The sequence below is a fragment of the Hypanus sabinus genome, chromosome 18 (assembly GCF_030144855.1).
Source record: "Hypanus sabinus isolate sHypSab1 chromosome 18, sHypSab1.hap1, whole genome shotgun sequence".
NCBI classification, from domain to species: domain Eukaryota; kingdom Metazoa; phylum Chordata; class Chondrichthyes; order Myliobatiformes; family Dasyatidae; genus Hypanus; species Hypanus sabinus.
This window is the reverse complement of record NC_082723.1, coordinates 16,819,782-16,833,636: the sequence shown is the minus strand read 5'-3', so window position 1 is coordinate 16,833,636 and position 13,855 is coordinate 16,819,782. Positions and strand designations below refer to the sequence as shown.

At 48.4% G+C, this 13,855-nt stretch overlaps 2 protein-coding genes across 2 annotated transcripts in view; both read left to right on the top strand.

Annotated features, from left to right (window-relative positions):
- The window catches only part of LOC132407358 (hemicentin-1-like), a 460,355-nt gene that overhangs the window by 57,404 nt on the left and 389,096 nt on the right, over positions 1–13,855 (top strand). The gene's annotated exons all lie outside the window — the stretch shown is intronic.
- Positions 6,109–8,012, top strand: LOC132377484 (uncharacterized). Its single transcript, XM_059943763.1, has one exon. The coding sequence runs from the start codon at positions 6,231–6,233 to the stop codon at positions 7,878–7,880; it is 1,650 nt and encodes a 549-aa protein (XP_059799746.1). The 5' UTR covers positions 6,109–6,230; the 3' UTR covers positions 7,881–8,012.

Here is a 13,855-nt window from a genome sequence, read left to right as displayed (position 1 = left end):
TCATTTGATTCCAAACAGTTGGTTTATTGATCATTACCGAATGTCTCTCTGGTGCTTCCTGCTCTCTCCCCTCTCCCTGTCCCCTTCCCCACTCTCAGTCCACAATAGAGACCTATATCAGAATCAGGTTTATTATCACTCACATACAAGGGGTGAGTGATAACTTCGTGGCCTAAGGTAGAAGGAGTCAATCTTAGAAAACCTAGTACATTTATTTTTCAACATAGTCCCCTCCTACATTTACACACTTAGTCCAGCAGTCGTGGAACATACGGATCTTGGACCTCCAGAAAGTGTCCACAGCAGGGGTGATTGATAAGTTTGTGGCCTAAGATAGAAGGAGATGAGTTATACAGCTCTTGTTACATGCACATGCAGTTCAACTCTTTGAGTTATTATGCAGAAAGTTTGAAGTTAATAACTCATCAGTTAATAACATTAGGGGTGATTGATAAGTTTGTGGCCCAAGGTAGAAGGTGATGAATTACTAACTTCAAATTTTCTGCATAATCACTCAGAGAGTTGAACTGCATGTGCATGTAATGAGAGCTGTATAACTCATCTCCTTCTATCTTAGGCCACAAACTTATCAATCACCCATCTGTTGACGCTTTCTGGAGGTCCAAGATCCGTATGCTCCACGACTGCTGGATTAAGTTTGTAAATGTAGGAGGGGACTATGTTGAAAAATAAATGTGCTAGGTTTTTAAAAATTGTCTCCTTCTACCTTAGGTCATGAACTTTATCAATCACCCCTCGTATGTCATGAAGTTTGTTTTCTTTTGTGGTAGGTGTACAGTGAAATCCATAAAATTACTACAGTTCTGTGCAAAAGTCTCCCCGGCAGCTGCTGGTCAGAGGACCTTCTGATCTAGGGGCAGCCCCCCCCGGTCACACACCCAGGGAGATATTGAGTGCTGCTGGAAGATTATCAGCTTATCAGCGATACTCTTCACCCATCTGCCCGAGACTTGCTGGTCTTCCAGCACAGCAAGATGTCCGTACGGGAACGCTGCTGATAGGCGCATTCCAGGCTGAGGGAACGAAGTTCGGTGCTGCCAATGTAAAGGCTCTCTGGGAAAGGACCACACACAGTCTAGGGTCCTTCTATACCACACAGGGTGGGTCCGAATCGAGTGGGCAAACCCCTCAAATGTTGAAATGCCTTCTTCCCCTCGAGAGGCCACATAAGTGGCGGTGGTGCTTTGGTTTGGAAACAATAAGTTAACACTTGTGTGTGAATCTGAAAGTTCTGCACTGTTTCTTTTTCTGTTTATTTTCTATTATGCATTAAGTTTACTTTTGAAATAAAATAAATCATGGTTATAAGTCAGAAGGCTTTGGTTTCAAGTCCTTCTCCAAAGACATGAGTGTAGATGCTGCACTGAGTCTCAAGGTATTGTGTGCTGGTGGTTGTCTGTAGTGTCTGATGAAGACAGGAAACCTGTATGGGGGAATTTTTAGCATTGGCAAAGCTGTTCCACTCTCTCAACCTCAGAAGACCAGGAACAGTGTTATGAACAAGCGGCCAACTGGGCTCTTCCTTGGCTGCAGTGGATGACCTTGACGTCTCTGGTGCCTCGCCATGCCCTTCGCTTTCCATGGAGCCGCCTTCCTGGCCGTCGGCTCTCAGTGTAGATCTCAGCCACCCAGACTGCCGGAGCTGACTTCACATGCTAGGACAGCAATGTTCCTGTCTCGCCAGGTATGAGGCTGTCGGCTACCCTCACCTGGATTTGCCCTCCTGTCGGAACACCGGGGCGTGGCCGCCATTGTATGTGGACAGGTACTTAGAGTCACAGATGGGAACTGAGAGCCTGGGGGGACCAAAGGTGAGTGAGCTTTCAATGGATAGGACAAGCCCCTTCATGAAAGGTGCTAGCCCTCCCTGGACATTCCATACACCCCAGTATGTGGTAACATACAGTATATGTACTTTGATAATAAATTTACTTTGAACTTTGAACAATGTAGTACTTAGCTCTGTAATTAAAGCTGATTTAAACCTTCAGACTGCTGTGCAAGGCTCCGACAGCATTTTGAAGACAAGTCAGTGAATTGTCCCTAACGTGGCAAGTACTCTGCTGGAGGCCCTCAGCTGGTCGAGCAGCATCTGTTGGGGAAAGGAATTGGGGACTGATGCAGAGTTTCAACCCCAAACGTTGACTATTTGTTACTCCAGATTCCAGCATCTTCAGTCCCTTCTCTCTCTCTCTCTCTGAGTTACGCCTAGTATTCTGATCAATAGTTAATACACAAACTAAAAAGTTAAGCCAGCTAGTGGTGTAGTGGCATCCTTACTGGACTTCGATGTCCAGTATCCTTCCTGGGTTCAATTCTGCCCAGCACCTTGCACGTTTTTCATCCGTGCTAGGTTAGGGGTTGAGCTGACAACTCGGCCTCGTAAAAAACAGACAAATGCTAAAGAACAGGTTGAGTGAGCTAGGGCTTTTCTCTTTGGAGTGAAGGAGGGTGAGGAGTGACTTGATAGAGGTGTATAAAGTTATAGGAGCCATAGAGAGAGTGGACAGCCAGAGTCTTTCTCCCAGGATGGCAGTAATGAACTTTTAAGGTAAGCAGAGGAAAGTTTAGGGAAGATGAAAGAGGTAGGATTTTTACAGAGAGTGATACTTGCATGGAATGCAATGCTGGAGGTGGTGGTAGAGCCAGATACATTGGGGACATTTAAGATACTCCTAAGTAAATAGTGGTTGAAAGGAAAATGGGGACAACTCCAGGATTGGAGATATCTTTTCCCCAAGAGTTTTCCTCATTTTCTAAAGCTATTCAGATAGACAACTCCAGTCCCAGCATAGCTGCAGGTAAAGATGCTTTTATTATTCACCAGTGCAGTACAGTACGCAAGGTGTAAAAAGACAGTGCTTCTCAGCATTCTAACAAAGGGCAGGTTCAAATATTAATCGAAATTCCTTTGACTTCTAACAAGTGCTTCTGACTACCAGATGAAATGTACAAAGGTATAAAATGGCCGACCTGTTGACGGAAGCTAATTGCTCAGCACCATGATGATGAGCGATCGATCAGCAGCTGTGAGCCCACAAGGAAGCAGCGGGAATGAAATTAGGAACAAAATAACAATCCTGATCAGGAAAGACATAACAATAGGCTATGTTTAATCATGGAGTACGTTAAGACGTTGCCACAATGTCACGGGCCGAAGAGACCGTACTGCGCTGTCCTGTTCTATGTTCTGTTACGAATGTGCCACAACTCTGAGGGGCCGAAGGGTACAAAGTCACCCCCTCCTTTTTGAGAATCGCAAGATCGCTATTAATTCGGGTCTGGGACCCAGGAAATGAGCGAGACTCCTCAAGGTTTTGGAATGTGTCCTGGCCTCAGCGAAACAAAAACCCCTGATAACGGCCATTGTCTCTTGGAGACGGAATTGTGTATTGAGTACTGTACTATTCATTGAAGTGGGGGGGGCTCGTGTGCGTCCTTACCTTGCCTGGGATTGGCGTCCTCACCACGGAAGAACGGCTTTAGCTAAAGGAGAGGCCACAAGTGAACGGCCACACAACGGGTCTCCCGACGGATCGAAATCATAAAAGGAATTGGCAAGTGTGGTGAACTATGTGCCTGTCGGGACACGCCCCTGCTGACTGCTCCTGTGGCTCCTCCCACAGGCCCCTGTATAAAGGAGACCTGCAGCCTGAAGATCGGCCTCAGTCTCCAGGACCTTGTATGATAGACACTCACTCCTGGTTCCTTCTTCCAGTCAATAAAAGCCGATATCTCGCCTACGTCTCAGTGTGAGTTATTGATGGTGCATCAATTTTATTGACTGGAAGTTTTAAAACATGGAACCCGTTTTGCGTCCGGACCGGTTGGATTTGGACCCTCAAGACCCTGACGCAACTCTCGCTTTTGAACACTGGCTTGCATGCTTCCAATCGTACTTGGCGGAGCTTCGTGCGACTGAACCCGCCGTTATGCACAGAATCCTACTCTCGAGGGTCTCCTCCAAAGTTTACTCCTTTATCCGGGACCTGCCGACCTACGAAGGGGCACTGGACGCCCTCAAACGACAGTACCTGCGGCCGGTGAACACCGTCTATGCAAGACATCGCTTAGCTACCCGGCAACAGCGGCCTGGCGAATCGTGCGCTGAGTTTCTCCGAGCACTACAGACACTCGTCCGAGCTTGCGACTGCAAGACGCTCATGGCAGAACAGCATGCGGAGCTGCTAGTGCGAGACGCCTTTGTGACGGGACTGAGGTCAGTGTACATGCGCCAGCGACTGCTGGAGAACTCGGATCTTACCTTAAGCTCGGCGATAGAGAAGGCCAACGCTCTAGAAGCTGCGCGGCATAACGCCGACGCTGTCCAGTCGCGCGATTCCCCGCCGGTTTTGTGGACGCCTCAGACCCCGCCACCGCCGGCTCCCGGGAGCGAATTCGCCAACGCCGCCGCCAGTCGCCATTCCACGAGCTCCCCGACCCAGACCACGGCTGTGGCCCGTAAGGAACTCGTGCTTTGTTATTTCTGTGGCCAAAAGAAACATCCTCGACGACGCTGTCCAGCGCGAGAAGCGACCTGCTCCAGCTGCGGAAAGCGGGGCCACTTCGCCAAGGTCTGTAAGTCTCAACCTCGAGCGGAGTGCAGCGCTGTGGGTGAAACGTGGGGGCCGCCATCTTGCATGCCGGGATGTGGGCGGCCATCTTTGTCGACGTCAGCACGCCCCGCCCCCGATCCTCGGATGCTGACCGGGTACCCCGGATGTGAGCGGCCATCTTTGTCGGCGTCAGCATGCCCCGCCCCCGACCCTCCGATGCTGACCGGGTACCCCGACGGCGATCCAACTCTGGCCACTGTGACTCTCGACCAAAGCGCCCCACACCAGCTTGCAAGGTCCATGATGGACATCCAGGTGGAGGGGCATTGGACTGGATGCCTGTTTGACACGGGCAGCACTGGGAGTTTTATTCACCTGGACACAGTGCAACGCTGCGGACTTGCAACGCGGCCGGTCAGTCGGAGGTTCCATTTGGCCTCTGGGTCGCAGTCCGCAGACATCCGGGCGGGTTGTGTAGCGACTTTGGTGGTGCAAGGCACAGTATATCGGGACTTTGAACTGCTGGTCATGCCTAATCTGTGTGCACCTGTGCTATTGGGGCTGGACTTCCAGAGCCATCTCGAAAGTGTGACTATGGTATACGACGGGCCCCTCCCACCACTCACTGTCAAGAATCCTCAGTTTTGTGGGACTTCTTCACATACCCCGCTACTGACCACACACACACACGGACACACACATCCCATCCAGAACCAGGCCAACAGCTGCGCTACCGACACTTGCAGCCTCTCCACTCTCAAGATCCCTCCCCCACCGCTGTTCGCCAACCTGACCCCCGACTGTAAACCTGTGGCAACCAAAAGCAGGAGGTACAGCGCGGGGGACCGGGCCTTCATTCGGTCGGAGGTGCAGCGGCTGCTCAGGGAGGGGATCATTGAGCCGAGCACAAGCCCTTGGAGGGCCCAGGTGGTTGTTGTTCGGACTGGGCAGAAAAATAGGATGGTGGTGGACTATAGTCAAACCATCAATAGGTTTACGCAGCTTGACGCATACCCCCTACCCCGCATCGCGGATATGGTCAACCAGATTGCTCAGTATAAGGTGTACTCGACAATAGATCTGAAATCCGCTTATCACCAGCTCCCCATCTGCCCAGAGGACCGCCCCTACACCGCCTTCGAGGCGGGCGGCCGGCTCTATCACTTCCTGCGCGTCCCTTTCGGTGTCACGAATGGTGTCTCTGTCTTCCAGAGGGAAATGGACCGGATGGTGGACCAGTACCAACTGCAGGCCACATTTCCCTATCTGGATAACATCACCATCTGTGGTCATGACAGGCCAGATCACGACGCCAACCTCCAACGGTTTCTCCAAGTGGCCGCAGCTCTGAACCTTACTTATAACAGGGACAAGTGTGTTTTTGGTACCACCCGCCTTGCTATACTTGGGTATGTCGTGGAAAACGGGGTTATTGGGCCTGATCCCGAACGTATGCGCCCCCTGTTAGAGCTCCCTCTTCCCACCACTCTCAAGGCCCTCAGACGGTGCCTGGGGTTTTTTTCCTATTACGCCCAATGGGTCCCCCATTACGCAGACAAGGCTCGCCCCCTGGTCAAGTCTACCTCGTTTCCCCTCTCTGCTGAGGCCTGCGCGGCCTTCAACTGCATTAAAGCGGACATTGCCAAAGCTACGATGCATGCAGTGGACGAGACCGCTCCCTTCCAAGTGGAGTGTGATGCCTCCGATTTCGCTCTGGCTGCTACCCTTAATCAGGAAGGCAGACCAGTAGCATTCTTTTCTCGCACCCTCCAAGGCTCTGAAATTCGGCACTCCGCGGTGGAGAAAGAAGCCCAGGCCATAGTGGAGGCTGTTAGGCACTGGAGGCACTATCTTGCTGGCAAAAGATTCACTGTGCTGACCGACCAGCGCTCGGTTGCGTTCCTGTTCAGCAACCAACAGCGGGGCAAGATCAAAAATGATAAGATTTTGCGGTGGAGGATAGAACTCTCCACCTACACCTATGATATCCTGTACCGGCCTGGCAGACTCAATGAGCCCCCTGATGCCCTATCCCGGGGAACATGTGCTAGCACACAGCTCGACCAGCTGTACGCCCTTCATGCACAACTTTGCCATCCGGGGGTCACCCGATTTTACCATTTTGTGAAAGCTCGGAACCTGCCGTACTCCCTGGAGGACATCAGGACGATGACCAGGGACTGCCAAATTTGTGCCGAGTGCAAACCGCACTTCTACTGTCCTGACACGGCACAACTTGTCAAGGCCACCCGCCCTTTTGAACGCCTGAGTGTTGACTTTAAGGGCCCCCTTCCCTCCACTGACCGCAATGTCTATTTTCTCAGTGTTATTGACGAGTTCTCACGGTTCCCCTTTGCCATCCCCTGCCCCGACACCACTGCCACGTCCGTCATAAAAGCCCTGCGCCAGCTCTTCACTCTGTTCGGGTATCCCTGCTATATCCACAGTGATAGAGGGTCCTCCTTTATGAGTGAGGAGCTGCGCCGGTACTTGCTAGCTAGGGGCATTGCTACCAGTCGGACCACGAGTTATAATCCCCGGGGTAATGGCCAGGTAGAGCGGGAGAATGCCACAGTGTGGAAGGCCACACTTTTAGCCCTTAAGTCCAAAGGGTTGCCGGTCTCTCGATGGCAGGAGGTCCTCCCTGAGGCACTGCACTCTATCCGCTCTCTGTTATGTACGTCCACCAATGCCACCCCTCACGAACGCCTATTCTCTTTTCCCAGGAAGTCTGTCACTGGGACCACCCTACCAGTTTGGCTGACGTCCCCGGGGCCAGTGCTGCTCCGGAAACATGTGAGGAGCAATAAATACTCCCCGCTGGTGGAGAGGGTTCACCTTCTCCATGCGAACCCCCAGTATGCTTACGTGGTCTTGCCTGCTGGGCGGGCGGACACGGTCTCCATCCGCGACCTGGCACCCGCAGGTGCAGCAGACCACTACCCTGAAGGCTCTCCGGTAACTGTGAACCCTGCACCAGAGGTGACACCGTACTCACCAGGCCCTACACAGACTCCTCACGACACTTGTATACCGGGCGTTTCGTACGCATTTATACCAGGCACATGCATGAGGGATCACCGGCGCCTAGTGGGCAAGAACACGCGCAACCCCCGTCCCCTGTGCAATCGCCAATGTTGCCGGCACCTATGCGGTCACAGCCGGTGCTACGTAGATCGCAGCGACAGATTCGACCGCCTGATCGGCTTGACTTGTAAGAACCTTCGCTACATGAGGACTTTTTCAAACGAAGGGGGGGTGAATGTGGTGAACTATGTGCCTGTCGGGACACGCCCCTGCTGACTGCTCCTGTGGCTCCTCCCACAGGCCCCTGTATAAAGGAGACCTGCAGCCTGAAGATCGGCCTCAGTCTCCAGGACCTTGTATGATAGACACTCACTCCTGGTTCCTTCTTCCAGTCAATAAAAGCCGATATCTCGCCTACGTCTCAGTGTGAGTTATTGATGGTGCATCAATAAGTTTCTCAAAATCTCTCTCTCGACTCCAACCAAAGGCTGCAGCCTGCATGAACTGAGTGACTTTTATATTTCCATCGGACAATACATTATCCCCTAGACAACAGAGCTATTTCTTATTGATTATTATTATACCCACACTATTAGATTTAGTATTGACGATGTATATTATCTGTATTTTTGCATTGATACTATTTTTGTGTATTTTTATTAATAAATACTGTTAAAAATAGTACCATCAGACTTCAACGGACCTCTCCATTTTTGCTGGTAAGTGACCCAGTTACGGGGTTCGTAACAGCTCTAAAATAAATTATCCATGTCAGGGGGTCCCAACCTTTTTCATGCCAAGGAACAATGCCATTAAGCAAGGGGACAGTAGACCCCAGGCTGAAAACCCCTGATTTAGGTGGTTATCATTTTGTCGTTTGTAGGCGAAGGCTGCGCTATAATTTGCTGTTGTCTTCCCAGTGTTGCAGCTGTGCCTTCAGAAAAGCAGCCTCCACTACCCAGGACACATGTAAAGGATAAGAATACCTTTTCCCTTTCCACTGCCCTTCCCAGTCTCCAGAATCTGAGGATGGAAGTCATGCAATCTCCCAGACGCAACTTGGCTAGTTCTCAGTGAGATGGTTTGGATGGCGCACGGGCAGGTTACGTCCTTACCAGCCGATCTTCTGGCACGTTTAATGAATTGATTCATGGAGGAATGATGATTGCTGGATTTAATCTTGCAATCAATGCAGATGCACAAGCCTTTATTGGACACAAGCTGGAGCCTTTTTCACTGAGACCAAACTAAGGTCCCCTCTGTATTGGACTGTAGAGTTATACAGCACGGAAGCAGGCTCTTCAGCCCAACTTGTTCATTCTGACCAAGTTATTTGACTGCATTTGGCCCACATTCCCCTAAACCTTTCCCATCCGTGTACCTGCCTACATGTCTTTCAAATGCTGTAAATGTCCTCACCTCTGACCTGTGAACTGTGAACTGTTTGGTTCAGTCTTGAGGGACTGTAAGGGTAGCACCAAATGGCTATGAGACAACACTTTGCGGCAAGGACCAAGAGGGCTGGTGGTGTGCTCGGAATGGGTGTGAAAGTGTCCGGTCTTGGCCGTGCTGTGAGGGAGCAGACTGAGTCAGCAGGCTTCAACTGCCAGTCCAGACTCAGAGTCAGCTTGAACACGATGGGTAGCGCAGGACTTTGTTGGTTCAAGACATGAGCAATCTCCCAGTGTGGAGTGAAATGTCAGGACAATGCTGCAAAATTGCCAGAGGTGCTGCCTGCTCCGTCAGGTGGATGTAAAGATCTAACGGGGACCATTCTGAACGGCAGTTTGTGCATTTCCCACCGCTCCAGCCAATGTTTATCCCTTAATCACTATCACTAAAATAGATTTCCTGGTCAATATGGCATGGCTGTGCAGAGACTGACTTACCACTTTCCTGTATTCAACAGTAGCTAAAAATAACCATTAGTTTGTAAAAGGCTGTGGAAGATTCTGTATAAGAAGAAGCGTCTCTTTCTTTAGTATGCTCCACCACAAGGGTAGACCCTGAAAAGCTCTACTTAACCAGTGCATATAAATCCCTTTCTTCTTCATTAGTTGTCAAGTATCTCTGAAGGTTTTCTGGATGATCTGGAGACAGAGATGGAGCTCAGGATTGGCCAGTGCTGAGTTACACGTCGTCGGTTTGTCAAATAGTAGCTTGTCTTTGGAAAGAGGCAGGAAAACGGGAATTGTACCAATGAACAACAGGAGGAAACAGGAGGGAAAACAAGAGTTGTACCAAGGAGGTTAGTCCTCTCACAGTATGGGTTCGTTTCTCCCGTTCTGAGATCAGTCATAGGGAGCACTTGGATTCTAATGCTTTCACGGTCCAAAGGTTCCTTGGAAGTTAAGAATGAGGTGTAAAACTTGTTGCTTACAGCCATTTTATTAAGTGTTATAGGAGCAGAGAACAAACACAAAGGAGCAGCTGAGAGAACAAAGAAAAAACAAAGGAAACAAATTAGTCGTGGTCTTCTGATTGTAAAAGAAAAAATCCAATTAACCTATAAAACAGCCCGATTCAAATGGCATGACACCTGCTATAGAAAACTTAAGAAGCTTCTAGAAAAATCTAGAAGCAACAGTACCATAATTACAGGAAAATTCACTGAACAATTACATGGATATGGGTGATTATGTAAAAATACAAAGAAGCATTGGAAAGTTAAACTACAAGAAAAATAACAATTCTGCACCCCAATCCATTGCACCAGACAAGATAGGACCGAGAAAGGAAACAATCTTAAAATAATTAATAAATGGGGAAACTTTGTAGAAACTATCTCTACTGAAATTCATCTGGAGACAAGGAAAGGAACGTGATTGACTAATGTGTTGGAAGAGTTTGTGCTGTTCTCTGTTTAACAAGTAACCTTGACCACCGTCTGAGAAAGGGCCAGGTTTTCCCTTTATGGTTTTAACAGCAATAGGTCCAACATCTGGGGAAGATTATACTTTAACGAGGGCTTTTTCTTCCCCCCTTCTTCGTCACTTCTTCACATCAGCAGAATTTCCTGGGATTTAAAATTCATTATGGCAATCTCAGCTGGGATCCATTGCCATGTGGAAGCTATTTTGCATGCCTAAGCAATCAATCTCCATTCAGTGGCTTATTTGGAGCCATCCATGTTAGTATTTGAGGGAATAAATTAACAAACTTTATTGATTGTTCCATTGGGAATCATTGAAGAGAGTGTTGAAAAAATATCTGATCTGTTGAAAAGTCCAGTTGGCGTTGGCCTTCCTAATTATTCCAGTTGTTGTTTGCTTTGAGAATGTAGGCCTGTGGTACCAATAAAGGTTTATCATGAGTTCCCCTGATGTTGGGTCCTCCCAGAATGCAGTAACCCTGGCAACATATTGAATTGGCTTCTTCCTAGGTCTTGACTTCAATAAAACAGTGTCCTGAACCTTGACCACTTCTCCAAGGTTTGGAGCACCAAGGGAGCATCACGATGTTACAGCACCAGCAACCCAGGGTCATCTACTATGGCTGTCAGTAAGGAGTTTCTGCAGTTTTGGGGTTTCCTCCCATATTCCACAGATATACAGGGTTAGCGGTGTGGTGAACCACATATACCTGTCTGGACACGCCCCCCCCCCCCCCCCCCGCTGACTGCTCCTATGGCTCCTCCCACAGACCCCTTTATAAAGGCGATTGGAGGCACCGCTCCTCCCTCAGTCTCTAGGATGTTGTATGGTGGGCTCTTGCTGCTGATGGTGCTTTCTTCCAGCTAATAAAAGCCTATCTCGACTCACATCTCTGAGAGTTATTGATGGTGCATCAAGCGGGTAAATTGGTCACACGGGCATCCTTGGGCCGGAGGGGCCTGTATCTCTAAATAAAAAATAAAATAATTTTACAGAAGGCAGGAAAAGGGAGGAATCTACATTACATCCAGATTTTGTAAGATCCCCTCTCCCACCAGCCCACCCTGAAACAATACCTGGATTCATAGGGGCATAATTTTACCTCATGGAACTTGACCTTACTCATCCTTCTGCCCTCTCCCCTGCATTGTCCAGCTCTCATTACTCGCCCAATCATCTGCTTTGTTGGGGATATTCCTTTCTGGCTGCTAACATTGGTCTTCACTTGAAGCAGGCCAAAGGGTGCCTGCAATGAATTCATCAATCTTCCAAACTCTTCTCTTGTGAGGCAGACTCTACGTGGACGATCTGGCATCCAGTTATGTCCGTATTTAAACTCCTGTTCATAAGACCCTCGGATCTGATCATGATCATGATCTGATTGTGGTCTGTGGAAGCCAGCAGGTTACAGATTGAAGACCTTGAGAGGTGTAAACTGATCTCTGATCACTCATAAAATCCATTATTTCCAAAGTTGTCCTTTCTAATATATAACAATGGAAGGGGATTATTTATCGCACAGTTGGCCACGTGTGAGGCATTAGTGCTTTCTAACTTAAGCCCAGAATAGCACTGCTTGTTATAGCAACAATACAAACACACCCTTGTCTGTCTAACCTCAGGAGACCATGAGCTACACTTCCTAATTATTTTGTCTGTTCTGTTTTCTTTTTTGCCTAATGGATGTCTAGCATCCAAAACCCAAGCTGGGCTTGAAATGAATATTCGATTTTCCTCTGGGAACGCTGGAAGATACTCTTAGTGGCCACTTTATTACGTGTCTCCTGTTCCTAATAAAGTGGCTACTGAGTGTATGCCTGTGGTCTTCTGCTGTGGTAGCCCATCCACTTCAAAGTTCGACGTGTTGTGTGTGTTCAGACACCACTGTTGTAGCGTGTGGTTATTTGAGTTACTGTCACCCTCCTGTCAGCTCCAACCAGTCTGGCCATTCTCCTCTGAACTCTCTCATGATCGAGGTGCTTTTGCACACAGAACTGCTGCTCTCAGGATGCTTCTCTTTGTTTTTTTGGACCAATCTCTATAAAATCAAGCAACTGTGGTGCATGAAAATCGCAGGACATCAGCAGTTTCTGAGATACTCAAACCACCCCATCTGGCATCAACAATCATTCCCAGCCAAGATCACAGGTCACTCTTCCACATTCTGACATTTGGTCTGAAAACTGTGGAGATGGGATTTGCAGCACTCTGTCCAACTCTTGCCCTCTTTTATTCACATTCAGGCCAGTTGTAGGATACGCCAAAACCCAACATTGCCCCAAAATGCCATATTCATGAAACACATTCTACCAGAATTTGCTACAGGAAATTTCTTGTAACCACTCCTTATATAACACGTGGAACATATGAATTCTTTGTCTTCAAAAGTGTCAACTAATGCAAAGTAATGCATCAGTAGTTATCTCATAGTAATTGTTTCTTTGTGCTTACACATCTTTCAGCAGCCCAGTACAGACTTTTAACAGTGCTCCCTTGTTGTTGTACCTTTCCACACCTTGTGGCACGTCAGGTGGCAACATTGCTGTTTCTTTACCATTTTTGTCTGGTTTTTAATGAGGCCGGGTTGCTAGCTCGACGCTCAACATGGCACGGATGGAAAGCCTGCCGGCAAGGAGCTGGCTGGATTCGAACCGGGGACCATTTGCCTCAAAGTCCGGTGTGGATGCCACTGCACCACTGGCCAGCAACAGTGCTATCTGATACAAGATTAAGAGCTTATCCTTTTCTTCCATAATTGTCCATAATCCTATTTTCCATTTTTCTTTCAGCTGATCAAACTGCAGCCTTTGTTTCTTTAACTGCTCATAATGGTTAGATTTTGATGAGTTTTTAAAAATCTGTAGAGACTATTTTAGTACACCTATGTGCAGCCACGTTTCTCTCCTGCTGCATTTCTTTCAGCTATGAATACACCAGGCAAGCTGATGGAGGATCTCAGCTGGTCAGGCTGATGGGTAGTTGATGTCTGGGTCAGTCCGGAAATAAAGGTCTCAACCTGAAATGTCCACTGTCCATTTTCCTCCGCAGATGCTGCCAGCCTTACTGAGTTCCCCTGGCAGCCTGTTTACTTTGCTCCAGATCCCAACGTTTCAGAATCAAAATCAGGTTTATTATCACTGGCGTATGTTGTGAAGTATGTTGTCTCTTGTGCCTCAACTTTATGTTCATGTTTGTTTTAAAAAGAAGTTACTGTTTATGCCCCACATCACTCTTGCAGCTGTCCAGTGGAGTTGCCCAATTCACACTTACCAAATTGTTTGTTATTTTAATGAAAAAAATCCTTTCTGAAGTCTGGTATGAATTGTGCATTTTCAGACCCCATGGTTCCACCGCTTAATTGGAACCATATATTGTTGC

What these genes read in the sequence shown, in the direction of transcription:
- LOC132377484 (XM_059943763.1), top strand. Translation starts at nt 6,231, where the DNA reads ATGCATGCAGTGGACGAGACCGCTCCCTTCCAAGTGGAGTGTGATGCC.